The 23,657-nt window shown below is 37.1% G+C and overlaps 1 protein-coding gene across 6 annotated transcripts in view; it reads right to left on the minus strand.

The window, feature by feature from the left end:
- The window catches only part of EFCAB3 (EF-hand calcium binding domain 3), a 481,176-nt gene that overhangs the window by 202,349 nt on the left and 255,170 nt on the right, over positions 1–23,657 (minus strand). For all 6 annotated transcript variants that reach the window (XM_072645908.1, XM_072645906.1, XM_072645907.1 and 3 more), the window contains 6 exons: positions 20,116–20,187; positions 18,026–18,088; positions 11,164–11,211; positions 7,006–7,149; positions 4,523–4,594; positions 1,375–1,518 (listed from right to left, as the gene is read on the minus strand). In XM_072645908.1, coding sequence (XP_072502009.1) covers positions 1,375–1,518; positions 4,523–4,594; positions 7,006–7,149; positions 11,164–11,211; positions 18,026–18,088; positions 20,116–20,187 — 543 coding nt within the window. The remainder of the gene's footprint in view (positions 1–1,374; positions 1,519–4,522; positions 4,595–7,005; positions 7,150–11,163; positions 11,212–18,025; positions 18,089–20,115; positions 20,188–23,657) is intronic.

Here is a 23,657-nt window from a genome sequence, read left to right on the forward strand (position 1 = left end):
AAGTTCCATTTCCTGAGAGTCAAAACTCTTAGTGCTGGTAGTTAATCAGAGTTGTGACCTAGTATGATCAAATTAAAGCTGAGAAACTTGTGCACAGGCTTGATGAGCTGCTTGAGGGAAAGCCTATCAGAAAGGAGAATATGAAGTCATTGTAAGGCGCCACTTAAAAATCCAATTGTGCTTGTTAATGACATGTAGTGGGTGTGTCAAAAGATTGTGACCTGAAAGAGAATGGACCAATCTGTCCTCTGATAAGAGGATCTGTCCTGTACCCACTTTATAAAAATGCTTTCACTTCTCTCCCCACCCCCTCTCTCTCCCTCTTTCCCTCCCCCTGCCTCCTTCCCTCCCTCCTTCCCTTTCTCTCTCTTTCTTCCTTTCTTCTTCCCTTCCTCTTTTTCTTTCTTTCTTTGTTTCTTTCTTTTTCTTTCTTCTCTCTCTCTCTCTCTCTCTCTCTCTCTCTCTCTCTCTCTCTCTCTCTCTCTCTCTCCTTCCCTCCTTCCCTCTCCCTCCCTCCCTCCCTCCCTCCCTCTCTCTCTTTCTCTTTCTCTCTCTCTCTCTCTTTGAAGAAGAGTGGAGCTCACCTTGGCCAAAGCATTCAATTCCTCTGAACTCTATTTTAATAAATTGTCCTTGATACTTTCCAGTGTCAAATGTGTTTTAATACCTTTTTTGCTTTAGATCTAAGATCCTTTATCAAACAGGGTAAGTTGAATGTTGGGACAGCTGGGTGGCACAGCGGTTAGAGCATTGGACCTGGACTCAGGAAGATTCATCTTCATCTTCCTGAGTTCAAATCTGGTCTTATATACATACTGAATATGTGACCCGGGGTAAGTCACTTAACCCTGTTTGCCTCAGTTTCCTCATCTGTAAAGTGAGCTAGAGAAGGAAATGATAAACCACTCCCAATATCTCTGCCAAGGAGACCCTAAATGAGGTCACAATTGAAACAAATGAAAAATGCATGTTGCACTTTTCAGTAGTCCCAGGAGACCCTGTCATGCCCTGGGGTTTCTAGGAACAAGAGGTTGATTCCTAGTGCAGCCTCTCATTCTAACAGTCTCAGGCAAATGTAATATAGTAGAAAGAGTTGGATCTGGAATCAAGAGGTCCCCATTGAAACCTGGACTTTACCACTTACTAGTCATTTGGTTTTGGACTAGTCACTGCCTTTCACCGCCCCCTCAACTTCCTCATCTATAAAATGAAGGGATGGCACTCTCCTTTTTGAATACATGAGGATAAGTGTTGCCGTCATATGTAAAGTACTTTGCAAACCTCAAAGTGATACGTAAATTATTATTATTATTATTTCAGTAAAATCTATTTTTCCACTTAAGATAAATGAATTAGGGGAATGGGACCACTCACCACTAACAGGGACAGCTTTTACTGCTTCCTGGAGATCTTCCTCAGGGATACTAATCCCAATGCCCTTCAGCGTTGATTGTATATCATCGACATCAATGTTTTTCTCAGAGATTTTGCCAAGTGAAGTGACCATCTCTTCTCGTTCTAAAAAGGGAAATATATGCAATTGTTTTAAATACCCAAAACAATTTCAGAAAATTACTTTAAAATTTACTTTTAAAGATGAATTTTCATTTATTTATTTTGATGTTCTACAATCACTCCCATAAAACTTAGATTTTTACTCTCCCACCTACCCCACCCCCACCCCTCTCCCTCCTCAAGATGGCATAAAATTCTATATAGGATCTATGTATACTTTCCTATTGAGTACGTTTTCACTACAGTCATGCTGTGTAGATGAACTAAAATAAATGGAAGAAATCACATAACAAGTCAAAACATAATACACACACACACACAAACATGATCTGCTACATTCCGCAAATGAATTCCATAGTTCTTTTTCTGAGTGTAGAAGGCATTTTGCCTTAGAAAACCATTGGGAATTTTTTTTTTTAAGTTCTTGCATTATTACCAAGTTCCAAGTCTACCAGAAAAATCTCTCGCACACTGTGGTCCTTGCTGTGCACAAAGTTCTCCTGGTTCTGCTCCTTTCACTCAGCATCAGGTCATATAAGTCCTTCCAGGCCTCCCTGAAGTCTTCTTGTTCATCATTTCTTACGACGCAATAGTACTCCATTACATTCATATACCATAATTTATTCAGCCATTCCCCAATTGATGGGCATCCCCTTGATTTCCAGTTTTTGACAACTACATAGAGTGCTGCCATAAATATTTTTGTACATGTGGGACCCTTTCCGATTTTTATGATCTCTTGGGGATATAGTCCTAGTAGCGATATTGCTGGGTCAAAGGGTATGCACATTTTTGTAGCCCTTTGGGCATAGTTCCAAACCACTCTCCAGAATGGTTGGATGAGCTCACAACTCCACCAACAATGAATTAGTGTTCCAACTCTCCCATATCCTTTCCAACATTTATCATTTTCCTGTTCTGTCATGTTTGCCAGTCTAATAAGTGTGATGTGGTACCTGAGAGTTGTTTTGATTTTCATCTCTTTAATCAATAGTGATTTAGAGCATTTTTTCATATGATTATAGATAGCTTTAATTTCTTCCTCTGAAAATTGCCTGTTCATATCCTTTGACCATTTATCAATTGGGGAATGACTTGTATTGTTGTACATTGACTCAGTTTTCTATATATTATAGAAATGAGGCCTTAAAGATGAATTTTTAAGAATATATTTTGAAAATCACTTTAAAAACAACTCGAAAGATTCTGTTAAAACATTGTACATACTGAACACCTTTCATTTAATGATCATGTGGTAGACCAAACCACCCTGAATCCTTCTAGTCTTGAGGATAGGCATGGATTAAGGAAAAAAACAAATGAAGGAAACAGATAGCTTCAGAAAAGGTCAAAGAGGAGTTTGTCTTTGCCATCTCCTCCAGTCTCTTTTCTACCTATTCTCTCTGAGGCTCCCTGTTTCACTCTGTTCTTAAGATGTCCTGTTTTCCCCTCTTCCTATTCAAATTGTTCTTAGCCTATAGAGCTCTATTCAAATCTTCCACCTCCTCCTTGATGAAGTTTCCTTCCATTGTGACTCTGACACATACTTATCTGACAATGAGCTATTAATTATAGATTATCTTGTCTTTTTAAATTTATTTTAAATGAATAACTGTTTGTACCCTTTTAACACCAGAAGAACCAGGAGTGTCAATTGTCAATTGACACCAAATTTTAAAATAAAAATTTAAACACTTTTTATAACTTTACTATAATTTTTCCTTCCTGGGCAAATCACTTAAAATACAAATATTTCTAATCAAACAATGTAATTTTACTTTGAAATAAAAATGTCCATCTATTTTCTCTAGTGTGTGCAAAAGCAATTCATTAGTTGAGGCATCTTGGTCCTTTGAGGTATTTTTATCTTAAGGAATTAAAAACATGACTATTTATATGTAAAAAATTTAGACATAAAATGTCCAACAAGCCTTTATTAAGTATCACCTATCTGGCAGTAGGGCAGCTAAGTGGTGCAATGGATAGGGTGCTAGGTCTGGAGTCAGGAAGACTCATCTCCCTGAGTTCAGGTCTGGTCTCAGACACTTATTAGCTGTGGGACCCTTAGACCTGGTTTGCCTCAGTTTCCTCATCTGTAAAATAAGCTGGAGAAGAAAATGGTAAGCCACTCCAGTATCTTTGCCAAGAAAATCCTGAATGGAGTCATGAAGAACTGGCAGTATTAAAATGACTGAACAACAGTTAATGTTGTACAGTTTCTACTGCTTCCTCCCGTAATCTGCATTGAACACGTTAAGGATAATGAGCCTAGTAATTCTGGCAATGATCTGGCCCTGACTTACCATCACAAATCCCTTTGTTCAATAATAACAATAATAAGAATAATTATTACTATTACTACTGTCAGTAATAATAGTAGCAATGGCAATAATATGATTCTTTTCATTTTTTTTTGATGAAACTCAGATAGAAATTGTCCTGGGACAAGTCACTCTCCAGCTATCATTCTTTTACATTTAATGTTCTGGGAATTTCTGTATAACCAGATAATATAACTGATTTTCTTTTTTTGGTAATAGAATAAATATATTGGAGTACGAGCTTTTGTTCTGTAGCGTCATTGAAAGTTTCTTTGGGATAATTCCAGTAGCAGACAGGATGATGGGGATGATATTAATATTAATTATTATAATAATAAATAATAATGATAGTAGTAATTATCATTTAATACTATCTGCCATACAGGCTAGATCTTACATATTCTGATTTTCTCATCTTTATATTGAAAGGGGGATCCAAGTTCAGGGATGATACAGACATTCAAAATGTAGTATAGAGCTGGGTATGCTGTATTACTAAACACATCTTTCTCTGATGAATTAAAAAAAAAACCCAAACAACCTTTTGGTCTATAGACGACACAGGCCATCTTTAAACAGTGTGTTATTTTTTTTTATAGAACAGTTCAGATGTTACATTTACATTTTCCTGATTTGACTTCTCCTCTGTAATATTCAGTTGTATGTAAAAAAAATTTTTTTCTTACCTTTAGAATCTAAAAGTCTCTGCATGCTGTTTAATGCCAACAAAGCCTCTTTGGCAGAGATATTTCCACTTTCTACAAAGATAGGAAAGTATGAAGAGATTAATTAATAGATATTAATGGCAACACAAAGATGGCTCAAAATCTGGCCTGATTGCAACTATTAGTCCTTCAAGGCAAAATGTGCCTTGAATGTGCTTTGTTTTCTTTTTTAACGTCAGATCTTTTACTTAAACTATTTCTAGTGAAAGAGGAACTCGATTTGGAGCCAGAAGGCCTATGTGCAAATCTCATTTACTACTTCAGTGGCCTTAATCAGGTCACTGAATAGTCTCTGGCCTCAGTTTGCTCAGATGTAAAATGAGACCATTGTACTAGATGATCCCTAAGGTGCCTTCTGGCTCTAAGTCTGTGGTCCTACTACATAGGCTTGTTGTGAAGATAAAATGAGATGGTATCTGGAATATTCTTCCATATCATCTATAACCTGTAGAATCTCTGACTTTCTTTAAGACTCAGCTTGCACACTACCTCTTCCAATAAGCATTTCCTGGTTTTCATTGCTGATAGGGCTTTCCCTTCTAGGGCTGCCTTCCATCAAATCCAAGAGTTTTATACCTGGTTGTATGATGTTGATTTCATTTTATTTTTATTTTTTACATACTTGGTTTCCTTTGTAATCCTATGAATTTTATTGTATGCATTTAAAAGCATCATTAGGAGAAGAGGTTTATAGTTTTCATCAGACTGCCAAAGGGTTTCATTACAAAAACAGGTTAAAAATCCTTGATCTCTTCTGTATCTCTTCTGTATATCACAGTCCTTTTTGAGAACAAAAGGCAAACACAACAACATATATATGCAGGTGTGTGTGTGTGTGTGTGTGTGTGTGTGTGTGTTGCCCTCCATTAGAATGTAAGTTATTGGATGGCAGAGATGACTTTTTCTCTCTTAATTTTCCCACTGCGTATCATGGTGCTAGGCCTCTAGTAGGTGCTTTATAAATATTTCTTGATTGATTATATGTGAAGCACTTTGCATAACCTTGAAGTGCTATATGAATATGAGCTATGAGAATGTGTACCCTGTGCCGTATCTTCTAAAAGGCAGCTAAAATACTATCCCTTTTTTATGAAGCTTTTCTAGACTACTCCAGTCCACACTGATCTTTCTCTTTTTTGGACTACTCAAGTCTGTAGTGTCCACACCCTTCATTCACCAATTAATTACCTATCTTCTTGTATCAGAGGCAGTTAGGAGGCACTCTAGTGAAAAGAGCGGTGGGCCTAGAGTCCAGAAGACTCAGATACTTACTAGGTGTGTGACTCTGTGCAAGTCCCTTAACCCTGTTTGTCTCAGTTTTCACATCTGTAAAATGAGCTGGAGAAAGAAATGGCAAAACATTCTGGTGTCTCTGCCAAGAAAACCCCAGATGGGGTCAGAAATGACTGAAAATGACTGAGCAACAAAGTATCTTATATGTTGTTTTAAATGGTTATTTAAATTTATATATTCTGATGTTTCATTCCTTCAAGTGGACTGCTCGTGCCTTGAAGGCAGGAACTCTCATAACCTTATTTTTTTTTTTTAAATATAGCTTGTTCTTTAGCCCCAAGACAGATCCTCAAAAAAATGGCTATGGATAATATATAGCATACATTCATTTCATGAAGTAGTAAAATTAAAATCAGATTGAAACTAGATAAACAAGTTAATAACAGATGTTACATAGATTATAAAAAAAAAACAAAACCAGACCATTTTCCAAGAGTTTCAAGACAGTCTAAGTAGATTCTCCCCTTCAATCCAGAAGGTTGCTCTTGGAAGTGTAACTCCCATGGAAATGGATGGCAATTTTTCTCTCTATTCCTTTCTCAGATTATACAATACAGCTCAGCTCAACTTTAATCATTTCAGAGACGATTTTATATTTTTACACTGTACAAGTGATTAAGAAATGCTTTTGATTGAACTAGCAGCAGATATTGCTTATTATTTGAGATATAATGATAAAGTAAAAGTATGATGATGAAGATTAGATTGACTCTAAAGCACACAAAAATAAATCTTATTACTTTGGAGGCATCTCAGTACAGTGGAAGACAGATCTGAAGGCAGATGTTCTGGGTTTAAATTTTTCCTCTGATACGTCACGCATCTTCCTTCATTTTCAGTTTCCTGAGACTATATGCCCTCTAAGAAATCTATGATTGAAAGTTATAACTTAGGTGACATAATTTTTTTTTAAAGTTCCTATGTATAAAGCATTTCTACTTAAACAGGCTTGTACTCTCAAGAGATTTTTATCCTGCTAGAATATTTTAATCCCTCTGGAGAATGCAAGGAGAATTGGCTTTAGTCAGGAACAACCCCCTTGCAGTGGAGACAGTGGGAATCTGATATTCTAATCACCTTTAGATAAGATATAAAAGGAATCACAGTACTATCTTTTAATTAGGAAAATCAACGTACCATGAAATACTTACCATCAATAGACACTCTTTGCAATATATCCTCAGCAACATCAGGTTCTACATCAAGATTGAGATCTTCGAACAAAATTTTCAAGTCATCAGTATGGATCTTCTTATCCTTTTGCAAGTTCATTTCATCAAGGGCCTTCTTTGTGGCTATATATAATCAAAGAATCCAAAAGGCAGTGAATGCTGCATTTTCAAAATATGCTTTGTTTTAATAAAGACACCAAATCCTTTCCTAGATTATGTAAAGTGTCTCAGCTGAACTTCAATCATTTCAGAGACCATTTTAGCAAGAAAGTATTTTTAACTTCCTCCAAAAAAACCCCATACTTTTAATTTTGATTATCCTATAGACTTGTGTAAATGTGGAACAATGGAAAAGGCAATGAATAAAAAGTTAGAGGACCTGGTCTCAAATCCTGACTCTACCTCATACTGCCTTGGTGACCTTTGCCAGTCACTTAATGGCTGGAAGCCTCAATTTCCTTATCTATAAAATAAGAGGGTTGGATTAGATATTTCTTTCTAGATCTAAATTCATTATCCCATGAATTAACACTATCTCAATGAATAACAAAACTACTATAAAATCTTTAAAAAACAATGAATCAACCCCATGAAATGACTTTGTCTCTGTTTCATGTATATTTTGTTTTTACTCATCTGTGTACATATCACATCCTCCAGCAGAAAATAAGCCTCTTGAAGGCAGGGGCCAATTGGTTTTTGTTTTTGTATCCCCAGCACCTAGCACCTCATAAATGCTTGTGAGATTGATTTTTTTTTTGGTCTCAGTGATGCCAAAGAAACAGTTTGATGGATTTTCTTCATGGAATTGACTAAAATGAGTAATAACTAGAATTGACTAAAATTGTTTTAATGCTATCACAGACACTAGGGCCATCTCACATAGAACCTAGGCTTTAAAATTCAGACTTTTTTCATATATCGGTCATTTATGCTGATTTTCCCCCTCTCTGATTCTTTTCTTTTTTTCCCTATCTCTAAAAATATCATTTATTATATGGGATGGCTCTCTGAGAGGAGGAGGGAAGAGAGATGCTGGGAGAAATTATGGTGACCCAAAACAAAATCAATTAAAAACCTATTTGACAGAAAAAGAAACCCTGAATCATAGAACTGGGAGATACTTCATTGTCAAAGGCTGAGGACCATCATACTTCACATCTGTCAGCTCAAAAAAAAAAAAAGCCTAGGAATACAGGGATAAAGATGTGTTAAGTTGTAATCAACCTTACAAAGACTTCATGTGTGTCCATATCCTTGAACAACTACAGAAATAGTAAGGCTAAGGTTACATAAACCATCAAGAGCTGGTGATACAGCTGAACAACTACTTCTCCCACTTTTGCTCGGCAGTTACTACAGGAAATTGATTTTTTTTTTTGCATCTAGAAAAGAAAGCTAGTGTTATGCCAGGTGCAGTATCCCTGCAGGACCTAAGAGTCCTCCTTAATCTATGGGTGTTATTTCTCACTTCCCTTCCTGCCCCCTCCACCCCCCCTGCCCTGCAACCCCAGTTATCAAATCAGGCATTGATCCAAGGGAGATGAGTCTTGCCTTTAGTGTTCCTGGAAGGATGAGGAACCCTGGTAGAGTCTCCTTTGGTCTGTCTCTGTGGGTTACAGGAAGGCATCAGAGGGAAACATCCAGTGACACTGGCCTCCATTCTATTTCTCAAATAAGGCACTCCAGATTTCAGCTCTGGGCATTTTCACTGGCTGTTCCCCATTCACGGAATGCTTTCTCTCTGCCTTTGGGTTTCCCAGGCATCCTTCAAATTTTTTCTAAAATCCTATCCTTCTACAGGAAGCCTTTCCCAATACCTCCTAATTCTAATGCCTCCTTTCCCTTAATTATTCCCCTCTCCCCGCAAAATAATTTGTTTGTATATATTTGTTTCCTTGTTGTCTTGTTCTCTTCTATTAGGTTGTGAACTCCTTGAGAAGAAGGATTGTCTTTTACCTCTTTTTGTATCTCCAGTGCTTAGCACAGTGCCTGGCACTTAATAAATATTTACTGATCTACAGCACTGATTAACTGATTGGGGCAGCTAGGTGGTGCAGTGGATAGAGCACCACTGCAGGACTCAGGAGGACCTGAGTTCAAATCTCACCTCAGACACTTGACACTCACTAGCTGTGTGACCTTGGGCAAATCACTTAACCCCAACTGCCTCATCCTGGGTCACCTCCAGTCATCCTGATGAATATCTGGTCACTGGATTCAGATGGCTCTGGAGGAGAAGTGAGGCTGGTGACCTGCACAGCCCTCCTTCACTCAAAAAACAAAGTCAAGTGCAAGTCTTGTCATCATTTCTCTGATGACATGGTCTTCTTTGCAATGAAGGACAAACACACACATCATATATCCCACTGCCTCCTGGGCTGTCTCCAGCCATCCTGATGAATATCTGGCCACTGGACCCAGATGGCTCAGGAGAAGAAAGTCAGGTTGGTGACCTTGCACAGCCCTCCCTCACTCAGATCAAAGTCAGCTGCAAGACATGTCATCATCTTGATGTCATGGTCCTCTTTGAGAATGAAGGACAAACACAACAGCAACAACAATCATATATCCCAGCTGTTGCTATAAGCCTTGCTGTTTCTACCTGCACAACACCTACCATATACATCCTTCTCTTTTCCACTCGCCCAGCCACCACTCTGGTACAAGCCCCATGACCTCAGGCATGGACTACTGCAACAGCTTTCTGGTTGGTCTTCTTGCTTCAGGTCTCTAACTGCTCAAGTCCAAAGTGATCTTCCCAAGCATAGAGTTAATCATGTCACACAATCAACTCCAGGAGCTCCCTATTACTTTCATGATTCAAATATAGAACCCTCTGTTTGACTTTTAAAGACATTCACAGACTGACCGTTTTATACCTTTCCTTTTATCTTTGGCTTTACTCTTCTTTACATACTCTAAAATCCAGCAAGACTGGCCTTCTTGCTGTTCCTTGAACAAGGACCTCCAAGTCACAAATTCAAACCTTTTCACTGTTTATCTCCCATGCCTAGAATGCTCTCCCTCCTCATGCCCACCTTCTAGGTTCCTTCATGACTTGCCTCAAATTCTACCTTCTCCACGAGGCCTTTCCTAGTTCTGCCTTCCACCCCCTCCACCCACCAATTGCTAATGTCTTCCCTCTGAAAGTATCTCCTATTTATCCTATACATATGTTGTATATACATAGCTACATTCATGGTATCTCCCCCTTTAGAAATTGAGCTCCAAATGCTTAGCACAATAGCTGGTACTGTAAGGGAGACAACATATATCTATGTATATATAGAGCATAAATATTAAAAACAATCAAGTCTAGGTAGTAAAGAAGAGGGTGCAAAGTGTGCCATTTGGAAACCAAGGATTTTTTTCACCTTTTGGCACAGTGCAACCTAGAGTATATAGTACTTTCTACAAAAGCACAATAAATTATCTGCAAAATAAGACATAAAAATATATACTCCAAATGACAATCACTCACTGAGAAGGATTACTTGGTAATTTTGTATAACTAGGCATTCATAAATCTTTTAAAAAAGCACTTTTATTAAAAGCTTAACAGATTTAGTTACTCTGAGTTAATTTAAAAGGAAAACATATCATCATAATTTCCATCATTCTCTCTAGCTCCTCAGTAGGATTCTTTTTTTTTGTGCATTGGTTGTGATTCACTTTTAAAACACTTACACAGTGTTAAAAATTCTTATACATGAGAGGGGAATGAGGGAGGGGAGGAGCAAGGGGGAGGGAGAGAGAAAAAAGCATCCTACATTTGCACATTCATTCTCATTTTTCTTGTTACATGGTCAGGATTAATATTTATACATATTTGTCAATGAGAATCCAAAGTTTAACCTGATAGTTTATGGAAAGGATGATAAAATAAAATAAAATAAAATAAAACTAATAAAATTCACAGTTGTATCTCTGTAGACAATGCCTTGAAATAGAGAGTTTGAATGACTTAAAATTGACAAAAAGGTTTTCAATAACATTTCTGTTAAAGACTATGGTGTCAATGTTCAAAGTACTTCTTCTGTACTCCTCAACGACATTCTTTCTACTGCCAGAGTAAGTATATCTACTTTGGAATCACATTCTAGAGCGCTGTCATTCATGTGCATATTCACTCACCTTTCCGTTTCTCAATGAGGTCTTCTTTGGTACTCAGAGGTGCCTCATCTGTAAAAGAAAGTTTGATTATACATAAAATGCAATAACTCTCATAAAGTGAATGGTGTGAAAGAAAATCAGCTGACTGTGAATATTAGCATGAGAATGAAGAAAGATATACAATTGCTTTAAAACACTTTGCCCTACATTTTTCCTCACAAGGAGCAAGAATATGTTGTTCTTGAAAATGTTAATTTAACTGTATGGAAACATTACATATATATATATATATATATATATATATATACATGTCTCAGATTTGACTCTTAAGTAAATGGCAGTTGACTCTTGTAAATATATTCTATTTCTGGGGGAAGAGAAGGAGAGGCACCCAACGATATATAAATTTCAGTTATCGAAATAAAGTATGCATCATTTATAAAATAAAATAATGCTCATATGCCCAGAGGGGAATGCAGGTTCCCCTTAGAGCGCAAGGCCACTTATTTCCTAGCCAATCAAATAACACTCTATCTTTTTACCTTGCCTCAAAGTCTACCATTGACTCACAGGGCCATCTGACACATACAAACACCACTCATGCTCAAAATAGCACCCTTCTCCTAGTCTCAACTTCTCTCCCGCCTCTGCTGTGGTCCACTGCTCCTCTTCAGGAATGATTTCACTAGAGGTCTGACTGAACTATTCACCAGTGTAGTGTGCTGTCTGCCCCATCCATCAACGGCTTTTGCCCCAGATGAAAAAATTTCTAATGAAAGCTCTACCTCTACCTACTTAAAATCTCTGAAATGCAGATATATGCAATAGTACAAATGTACAGTAAAACAAGGACTCTCATTAAAGTCAACATAAGCTGCTATGGTTCAAATTTTCACCATCAAGGGAAGTTCTATTCAGTGTTGCCTTGAGTGATTTTTTTGGTTGGTATAAATGCAAATAGTGTTCAGGGTTGACTTTAGTTTACCAAAAGATATCTCCTCTTTTCTGAACTTGTTGTCAGCTCTGGTTACTTTATGTAATTCTATAAATACATGAAGAAAGGCAAACAGATGATGAAGCTGAAGCAGGCTCTATATAGGACTTTTTTTACTGATAGGACTGTGAAGAGCTATGGAATAGTCAGTGCCTCTGCTATAGGATAAGTACATAAGTGGTCTTGCCCTGTGTCTTTTTTTAAATCTTCTATTAAAAAATGTATTACTGGTGTACTTGCCTTTATTCTTTTTTTTCTTACAGAACTATAATTTCTTATTGATTCTAGAATGCCCATCAATTCCAGTAAAACCTTTCTTTATAACAAAGTCAAGCAAAATAAACACCTTAACTGCATCTGAAAATGTAGGTTTCATTCATTACATGCCTGTAGACCACTGTCTCTTGGTTGAGTAGCCCTGGATTTTAAAAGACGTACATGCAGAAAAGGATAATTTTTTAAAATGATTTAAAAGTTTATATTTAGAACCCAAAAGTAGCATGGTATGCCATGGGAAAACATTAGAAGTTTTCCAAACAAATATAGAGGTAAAACAAGAATGCTCCTTTCCCCCTATTACTTGATATGGTTCTAAAAATGCTAGTGATGGCAATAAGTACAGGGAAAGAAATTAAAAGGGGGAGACAAAATGACCCCTATTTGCTGATGACAAGATAGTTTAGCAAAATCCTTAGAAAGCTAGCAAATAAAACTTAATTGAAACAATTAGCAGCTTCAATAAAGCAGGATATAAAATATGCTCACAAAATCAATGCTTTTCCTTAAGAAATGAACAAAATCCAGAAAGAAATAGCAAAATGGAAAATTTTATTCAAAATAAGTATAAAATACATAAAATATGTAAGAGTCATCACTAAGTATACCCAAGGCTTATATAGATCAATTATAAAATGTTCTGTAAGAAATAAGGAACAACAACTTAATTTAGTCATAGATAAGTTGTATCAATATTTTTAAAAATGATAATAGTAATAAAATTGGTTGACAGATTTACTACTATGCTAATCAAACTACTAAGGAGATGCTTGGTAGGGTTCAGCAAAATAATAACAAAATACATTTGAAAGACAAAAGACCTGGAATCTCAAGAGAAATAATGGAATAAGATAGATACAAAGGGATCACAGCAATTTTAAACTTTACTACTCAATAAAGTAAAAATCAAAACTATTTGGTCCTGGTTAAAAACATAGGAAAGTTGTTATGTAGAACAGAGTAGATAAGGAATAGTCAGAGACAACTGGACTCAATAAATCAGTGGTTCAATAAACCCACAAGCAAATTGCATAGGAGTTACTCCAAATTTGATGAGAATTGCTAGTAAAACTGGAAAATAGTTTGGCAGAAATTACCTTTGGACTAGTTGGTTTTTTTTTTTTTTTAACATTTTTTTTTTTTTGTGCTATGAGCCGGTAATGGTAATTTAAATGGGAATATCTTTCCCATTCATTAATAGACCCATGTGACCTGCTTAAATCACAAGGAAGCCCAAGTTACATGTGGTGGGAGGAGCTTGCTGAATGGGTGGAACAGGAAGGGTGGAGCAGAACTGACAAAAAGTGATTGAGAACAGTTAGGGTGGAGGGAGAGAAGACATAGGCAAGGAGATAGCTAGGCTCATGAGTGTTTGTTTGTGGGAAGGCCTCAGCAGTGGGTGGAGGTGGGGGAGGTTTGGGAATGGCTTTGGCTCCTGTACTGTGTATTGACTTCTTGGCTACCATGATGGATTTGCAATTCTGGTTTTGCAATTTGGCTTTCTGGTGTCTTGAATAAATGTTTTTCTTCTGCCTTCTGTATGGAGAGTTATACTTTGCAAGTGAAAACTATGCCAGTCTATTCATAGTCGTCATTGCTGCTGTGAATATCACCTTGGCCATACAGAGTCCCTCTGGCAGTCAGGTGAAGCCTATAGATCCCTTCTCAAAATAATAATGTTGTGTTCATGCTCAAGATGGAGGAGTAGAAGCAGGGACCTGCCTGAGTTCTCCCCCAAACCCCTCAAAATACCTGTAAAAAATGACTCTAAACAAATTCTAGAGCATCAGAAGCCACAAAATGACAGTGACACAGATTTCCAGCCCAAGACAATCTGGAAGACTTACAGGAAGGGTCTATTGCACTGGGCTTCAAGCAGAGTACAGCTCAGTGTGGGCTGCCCTGGCACAGACTACACTGGGGCAGGCCTCAGGGAGCTGAATCATTGCATCATGATTTCCAGAATTCTCAACCCACAAACACCAAAGACAGCTTCAAAGGTCAGTGGGAAATCTCTCTCACCTAGGTAAGAGAGGAACATGGTCTGGCCTCAGCCCTAGTCCTAGTCCCAGGGCAGTGGCAGCTATTGCTGCAGCAGTGATTGCTTCTGAAGCTCTTGGCCTACAGACGGTGGGGGCATTGAGTGTCTGATCTGGGTCACAGTCCTAGGTGGTCATCATTGGATGAGGAGGAACACTGGTGTGGCAGAGCTGGTGGGGGCTTTGGAGAGAGAATCCTACTCACAGTTCCAGGGCAGAAAAGAGATCTTGTGGTTATTCACAGACCAGAGTGCAGGACAGGAGAGGAGTAAACACTTCTCCTTTGATCATACCACTTTGGAGAAACTGAGAATTTACAGATGCCCCTGAAAACCTCTGAAAACAGCTGCACAAAACCCCTGAAACTTGGGGCAGTACACCATCTACTTAACAAAAAACTCAAAAGTCAAGTAATTGACTGGGAAAATGACCAAAAAGGAGGAAAAATTAAGACTGTAGAAGGTTACTCTCTTGGTGAAAAGGTATTTTCTTACAACAAGGAAGATCAAAGCATATAACTGGAAGAAGACAGCAAGGTCAAGGCTCCTATATCTATAGCCTCCAAGAAAACTATAAAATGGTCTCAGGCCATGAAAGAGCTCAAAATGGACACTGAAAATCAAATAAGAGAAGTAAAAGAAAAATTGGGAAGAGAAATGAGAGAGATGCAAGAAAATCATGAAAAATGAGTCAACAGTTTGCTAATGGAGACCCAAAAAAATGGTTAAGAAAATAATACCTTTAAAAATAGACAAGCTCAAATAGCAAAAGAGGTCCAAAAAGCCAGTGAGTAGAAGAATGTCTTAAAAAGCAGAATTGGCCAGATGGAAAAAGAGGTCCAAAAGCTCACTGAAGAAAATAATTCCTTCAAAATTAAAATGGAGCAAATGGAAGCTAATGACTTTATGAGAAATCAAGAAATTATAAAACAAAACCAAAAGAATGAAAAAATAGAAGACAATGTGAAATATTTCATTGGAAAAACAACTGCCCAGGAAAATAGATCCAGGAAAGATAATTTAAAAAATATTGGTCTACCTGAAAACCATGATCAAATAAAGAGCCTACATATCATCTTTCAAGAAATTATCAAGGAAAACTGCTCTGATATTCTAGAATCAGAGGATAAAATAGAAATGGAAAGAATCCACCAATCACTTCCTGAAAGAGATCCCAAAAGGAAAACTCCTAAGAATATTGTAGCCAAATTCCAGAGTTTCCAGGTCAAGGAGAAAATATTACAAGCAGCCAGAAAGAAAAAATTCAAGTATTGTGGAAACATAATCAAGATAACACAGGATTTAGCAGCTTCTGCACTAAGGGCTTGGAGGGCTTGGAATATGATATTCCAGAGGTCAAAGGAGCTAGGATTAAAATCAAGAATCACCTACCCAGCAAAACTGAATATAATACACTTCAGGGAAAAAAATGGAATTTCTATGAAATAGAGGACTTCTAAGCATTCTTGTTGAAAAGACCAGACCTGAATAGAAAATTTGACTTTCAAATACAAGAATCAAGAGAAACATGAAAACATAAACAGAAAAGAAAAGCCATAAGGGACTCATTAAAGTTGAACTGCTTACATTCCTACATGGAAAGATGATATTTGTAACTCATGACATCTTTCTCACTATTAGAGTAGTTGGAGGGAATATACATACACATCTATGTATATGCATATATGTATGTATGTGTATGTATGTATATATTATATACCTATATGTATAAACATATATGTATATATGTATATATATGTGTGTATATGTATGGGTAAGCTGAATATGAAGGGAAGATACCTAAAAGTAAAATTAAATGTTTAGAGAATGTACTGGGATAAAAAGAGAGGGAGAGGTAGAATGTAGTAAATCATCTCACATAAAAGAGGCAAGATAGAGCTTTTACAATGGAGGGGAAGGAGGGGGAGGTGAGAGGGAATAAGTAAGCCTTACTTTCATCGGATTTAGCTTAAGGAGAGAATAACACACATTCAGCTGGGTATGAAAATCTATCTTACCCTGCAGGAAGGCAGTGGGGAAGGAAATAGGAGAGGGAGGATAATAGAAGGGACTGCAGATTGGGGGAAGGGGTCATCAGAAGCAAACACTATTGTGGAGGAACATGTCAAGGGAGAGAATGGAATAAATGGAGGGCAGGATAGGATAGAGGGAAATATGATTAGTCTTTTGCAACATGACTGCTATGGAAGTATTTTGCATGACTATGCATGTATGACCTATATCATACTGCTTGCTTTCTCAGTGAGGGTGAGTGGAGAGGGAGGGAGAGAATGTGGAACTCAAAGCTTTAAAAACGAATGTTGAAAATTGTTTTTGCATGCAACTGGGAAATAAGTTGTACAGGCAATGGGGTATAGAAATCTATCTTGCCCTACAGGAAAATAGAGGGGAAGGGGATAGGAGAAGCGGGGGTTGATAGAGGGGATGGCTGATTGGGGAAAGGGGTAGTTGGTGTGCATGCTGTCCTAGGATGGGAGGAAGGGAGAGATGGGGAGAAAATTTGGAATTCAAAATCTTGTGGAAGTGAATGTGGAAAACTGAAAATAAATGAATTACATTTAAAAAATAATAATGTTATTAATGTTTTAAATTCTTAAGTGAAAGAAATGCTATGTTTCAATTAGAAGTTAATAAGACTAAACATGTAATTTTTTTTTCCCACCCAAGTTCATGGACCCTCTGAAATCTATCCACGGATCCTCTAGGTGTCTGTGGACCCAAGGTCAAAAACCCTTTGTTTAGATGAACATCTTATATCACATACCACAATAAACTCCAGAAAATACATATACACACAGATCTGATTCTCTCTATATGACCCTATATACATATACATATGTACTCATGTATCTATCTATACATATAAGAATTATATTTGATTCAAACCTATCTGAATATATATAATATATGGTTCAATCTATTAATGTGTGTATGTATGAATACATCTACATAGACACATGTATTTCTGTGTAAATATAGGCAACTAGGTGGCACAGTGGATAGAGTGCTGGGCCTCCAGGAAGACCTATCTTTGGGAGTTAAAATCTGGCCTCAGACGCTTACTAGTTTGAGTGACCCAGGGCAAGTCATTTAATCCTTCTTGCCTCAGTTTGCTCATCTATAAAATGAACTGGAGAGGAGAAGGAAATGGCAAACCACTTCAGTATCTTTGCCAAGAAAACTTCAAATGGGGTTAGGAAGAGTTGCACATGACTGAAGGGAGACAACAAAGACAACATATATGTGTGTGTGTGTACATATACATATATATGTATACACATATACATATATATGTATGTAAGTCCAATTTAGATCTGACCCAAAATGAAATGTACCGCCCTAGTAGGTGGGAGGTAATGGGTTCCTCTCATAATGGAGGTCTTCAAATACAGGATGTATGACCATTCACTGAAGTGGTTACAGAATGTATTCCGGTTCAAGTACAGATTGGTCAAAATAGCCTCTGAAGTCTTTTTCTAACTCTTAGATTCATGTAATTTTCAGACTCTAGTTCTACTTGAACAAAAGTCACCGAGTGTTGAAACTATGCTTACCTGTAGTTTTTGGTATGGTTCTATGCAATTCAGCAAGTTTCTCCTTAAAAGAAATCTTTTCATCTGCAAAATGAGAAAAAAGGATCGAAGTTCAGTCAGGTCAAGAACCGTGTAGTGAATTTCTCCATATCCTTCCTATTGTGTCCGGTGAATCATTGTACCCATAGCAGATGTTCAGAAATACTAATGATACTAGAAAGCAGTCATAGACATTGCTTAGACTTTCTTTGAGATGTTCCAGAGCAAAAAAGGAGAGACAGAAGACCAAAGAAGTGAACATAATTTGTCCATACCAGATTTCTTGCTTGTTGAAAGGAGGTGAAGTACAGAGATATTATGTTTTCTGCACTTTTATTTTCATGTTATTCCTACTGAATGTAGTATCACAAGAAAAAAAAGCCTGAACATAAAGAAAATGGTTGATGCATAAGGCAAAGAACCTCAAGTTTTCCTGAAACTAAAGGCTCTAGAAACCCATCACTGTAAATCCCCCCTCAAAGTTGCCCATCATATTTTTCATAATCACTACTTCCCTCAGTTCTTCCAGAAGCAGCTAAGCCCTTCAATTCCTATTTCCTAGCCTCAGCAAATTAAGATTTTGAATATTTCTGTACCACTTGTTAAGGAAACCCTCACCTCTCCACCCATTAATGTTGCATTTTCTTACTTCATTCTTAAATTCAACCAAAGTTGATATCTTTTCCTACTTTGGCCCCTTTAGATAGCCTTAGTTAACCTTTCCTTAAGAGTATCCTGACATTCCTTAAAAAAGTTTTATAAATCTAAATGAGGCATTACTCAAATGGTAGAACTAGTACCAAGCCCAAAGGATAAAGAAATTCCAAGAATTTCTGACCTACTCATAATAGCAAAGTTGTATTTAGTCCCAGCTAATTTAGCATACACAGTAATCTGGACATGATCTGAAAGTTAGATTGTGGTTCACTCTAGCAAACTTATGGGAGGGAATGGGAATGCATGAGATGAGCTGGACGGATGAGTTATGGTCCACGATATTGAAGGGAATACTCATATAAATGAAATCAGAGAATTATTCAATACTATGTTTAACACTATGGTGATGGTAGTAGTGGTGGTGGGTAGATGTTAGGGAAATATTTTAACTTTCTTAGAGGAATTATTTCCAAATTGTGTAGTGCCCAATTTGAGTCACTGAGTTAATCTTAAACATTCCTCAAAGTTGGGGATCCATAAGGGATCTCACTGTAATGTCACTGACTGCTCTCCTTGCTCATTTCTGCCTCTGGACTTCCTTAGCTTTCTTCAAGTTATAGATAAAATCCTACCATCTACATTAAACTTCTCCTGATTTCCCTTAACTGCAATGTTTCATCTTGGTTAATTATTTCAATTTATCCTGTATATAGTTTGTTTGCACATAATAGTTTGTATATTGTCTCCCCACTAGATTGTGAGATCCTTGAGAGCAAGGACTGTCTTTTGGCATTCTTTGTATCTCCAGTGCTTAGCACAGTGATTAGTATCTCCTGTCTAGTAGATACTCAATAAACGTTCATTAACTGACTGATTCTACTTTCCAAAGCCCTAGTTAAGCTCTTCTTTCTTCCATGAAACCTTCCCAAATCACTCGAGCCCCAAATTCTGTTTTCTAAACTCATAGCACTTACTGATCACATCAGCTGATGGCAACTTTCTTTTAGGTGTGTCCTGCCTCCCCTGCTAGATTTTAAGTTCCCTGAAGATTAGAATAAAATCTTATAAGATTGTGTATGCTGGGCAACCCCTAGAAAAATATCTTTTAAATTGTTCTAGGGCTTCATGAAATTTGATTATTTGGATGAATGGATAAAACATCAGCAACGGAACAAAAAAGCAATAGAAATTCCCAGTTATACATTTAAGACAATTTCCCCATTTTAAAAGGGCTGAAAGTGAAAAGAATCACATAGTGGATGTTAAATGTTTGCTGTTGAATTAAACATGGGGTTTGAGTAGCACCCCCATAATAAGATGAAATCATATGAAAAGTAAAAAAATGTGAGCACCAAAAGCAGGAATGGAAAGTTTCATTTATCCCATTTTGGATACTCACCTAGATAAATACTTACCTAGGATATCAGGGTATTCTTCACTCACACACAATGCCTTAACAAAATCCTTTAGAACAACTTCTCCCTTTCCTGCAGAAGGGGGAAAATACAATTCAGATATTACAGTGAAAGACGAATCCATAAAGCTATTTCCATAGTTATCTATGACACTTCTACTGTAGACCAGATAACTAAATGTGTTTCTTATAGGCTATTCTGATAACCACTCCCAATCTCCCCTTTGATTTGTCATATTTATTTAATATTTGATACTTTTTTGATGAATCTATGATTTTATTGCTGTGAGCACACTCTCCATTGGTGCAGGGAACACCCATCCATGTCTCCTTATTTAGGCAATCATTTATATAATGACACTAAAATAATTTTTAATTTATAGCAGTGATGTCATGAAGCAAGTGATACTACATTGTTTGTTGGATAATATTTTATTTTTCCCAGTGACATGTAAAGACAATTTTTAGAATTCATTTGAAAAAATCTTGAGTTCCAAATTCTACTCCTCTCTCCCTTCTTTGCCTCTTGCCCTCCTCCCCAGATGGTAAGCAATTTGATATGTTATATATGGGCAATCATGTAAAACACTTCGTGGCTTAGATTTATTGTTGTCATTGTTATATAGAAATTAGTTGAACTTTTGTAGGTTCTCCAAAAGCAATGTTAGGACCAACTCCAGTAGGAGACAGGACGAATGATTTGTCTTTCATTCTGTTCTCATGTGGTTTTGATTTTATAGTCTCCATATTTGGAAATCTTTTCATTCCATATAGTTTATAAGTATTTGGTGAAGGCTGGGACTTCTCTGATGTACATTGTTCATGTGACCTTAGGCAATCATTTAAACTTTCTCAGGCTCAGTTTCTTTATCTATAAAATGGGGATAAAATAGCACCTGCCTCACAGGGATGTTGTGAGGATTAAATGAGATAACATATATAAAGCCCCATACGAATGCAAAGTGCTTTGAAAATGCTGCCTAGATTATGATTGCCCTGCACTGGTCAGAAATATATTGTTGTATGATTTGGATCAGAGAGTATCATTGTCAAAGAGCAGTATGAAACCCAAAATCTTTGGATTTTTAAAATAATATAGTATCAACTCATAATGAATATATTTATGTCTTCAGTCCATTTCATGACACTTGTGGCTTGTCTAATTTAGTGATTGGCACCATATTAAACAGAAGCATTTTTAAAAGGTAGGGTATTAGAATGTTCTGATGTATTTTGCCTTCTTTTGATACTAAAAGGTGAAAGTGTACCACACTATTCTCCTCCATATCAAGATGATCATCATGAGGGTTTTAAGTATGGTCAGTCTATGCCTCTAGATTTTAGATTTATAGAGCAGTTTTATTAACACAGGCTTTGATGCTAACCCAAATAGCAACCAACTGGTTAGTATTGTAGGATTCCTGCCAGGACTTCATAGATTCTGTGGAGGTCTCAGGTCATACAGAGTCTCTACCCCTGCTGGCCATCACCTGGCAGAATAAGATATCAGGCACTGAGGTCCTTTCTCAAACTAAACTGCCAAGCATTCAAATTCTACTGCAGAGAGCACAACTCTGATGGGCTGGCCACGTTGTTCGAATGCCAAACGTGTACTTGCCAAAAGACTATTTTATGGAGAACTCATACATGGTGGCCAGAAAACGTGATACAAGGACACACTCAAGATGTCTCTTAAGAACTTTGGAATTGATTGTGTGACACTGGCACAGGACCACTCATCATGGTGTGCCGTCATCAGAGAAGGTGCTGTGCCCTCATCAGAGAAGGTGCTGTGCCCTCATCAGAGAAGATGCTGTGCTCTCATCAGAGAAGGTGCTGTGCTCTATGAGCAAAGCAGAACCAAAAGAAATGCGAGATGTGCAAATTTAGCGGATCTACCCCAAATGTTCGTTTGTGCCCAACCTGTGGTAGAACATTCTGAGCTCATATTGGTCTGATCAGTCACAGTCACACACTGTAACTTGACTCTAACATAGGGATGTCATTTTGGTCCTCTTGAAGAATGTAGGACGACTGCTGCTGGTGTTCCATTACTGTACCCTCCTCCCTAACCTGCACATACAACATGGATGACAGATTGGACTTTAGGGACGTTGCTGTTGACAATATCATCATCATCTTTATTAGATTGTAAGCTCCTTGAGGGCAGGGACTGTCTTTTGCCTCTTTTTGTATCCCAGCACTTAGCCCAGTGCCTGTCACATAGCAAATAATAAAAAATAATTTAAAAAAACCCTTAATAAGGGTTTTTTGACTGATTGACTATCATCATCATCATCACTTAATTTTCTAATTTTTAATTAGAATTAATTTAATTAAATTTAGAATTAATTAAATTAATTTAATTTAATTTTAATCACCTAATTATTCTCTTTTCAGTGGGACTAAAGAAGAAACAATCCAGGGCCATATTACCATTCCACTATTATTATTTTATGTTTCATGTCCCACAGACTGTGTAGGTGGATAAAAATAACTTCTTTTTGTATAGTATTTTGTACAATACAGTAGGTATTGATTGATTATTTAAATGTACTAAGATGTAAGCTCATCTACTGTAGGCTCACCATAAGCCTTCTTAGTATAACTCTAATAGCAGATAGGACAATAGGGATTATATATGCCCTTCCTATTTCAACATGATTTTGATCTTGACCAGCTTTCTATATTTTGAAAGCTTTCTTACCCCCCAATCTAATTTGGAGATGTGTGTATTAAGTGTGGCAAAAATCCATTAAAAAGTATTTTAGAGTTTTATGGATCAATGTAAGAAAATTTAATTGATTCTGTATAATTTTTAATTGAGTTTATTTACAATTTGATTGAGCGAGGTAGTTCAGTGGATAGAGCACTAGCCATGGAGTCAGGAAGACCTGAGTTCAAATTTGGCCTCAGACACTTTGTTTACCTCAGTTTCCTTATTTGTAAATGAGCTGGAGAAGGAAATGGCAAACCACTCTTTGACAAAAAAAACCCAGATTGGGTCATGAAGAGTTGAACACAACTGAAATAACTGAACAATAACACAATTTATTGATTTTTGACCTGTAACTGCTTAAGCTATGGTTCTTTGTGAACTTAGTTCAGAAACTCAGCTGGTCTGTAAAGAGTTAAATTTAGAAAGTGAATTCTTCATCTAATCACTGTTCTGTTCTTGCCTCTAGGAAATCTGCTGTCGTTGGTGGATGCAGGTAGACACCAGGGAATCTGATTGGCCTAGTATCTTTACATGACACCAAATTATCCCTTCAAGGTTTGCTATTGAAAAAAGTTTGGTTCACTGTAGACTCAAACAATGAACTTTTCTTAGTCATAGGAGGGAAGGAGAGGGGCTGTTACTAGCCCCTCATTCCCAATTTCCAACTAATCATATTGTCCCTCACACCTCAGTTCTGTAACCAATTGCGTTGTCCTAATCCCCATGATGCTGCCAACCCTATAACCAATTGTATTCTTTCCCTGCCTATTAAATCCTGCTCTTTGTTCTGTACTCCCCCAAAACTATAAAAGAGGAGTGGTACT

The sequence above is a fragment of the Notamacropus eugenii genome, chromosome 2 (genome assembly GCF_028372415.1).
Source record: "Notamacropus eugenii isolate mMacEug1 chromosome 2, mMacEug1.pri_v2, whole genome shotgun sequence".
Lineage (NCBI taxonomy): Eukaryota > Metazoa > Chordata > Mammalia > Diprotodontia > Macropodidae > Notamacropus > Notamacropus eugenii.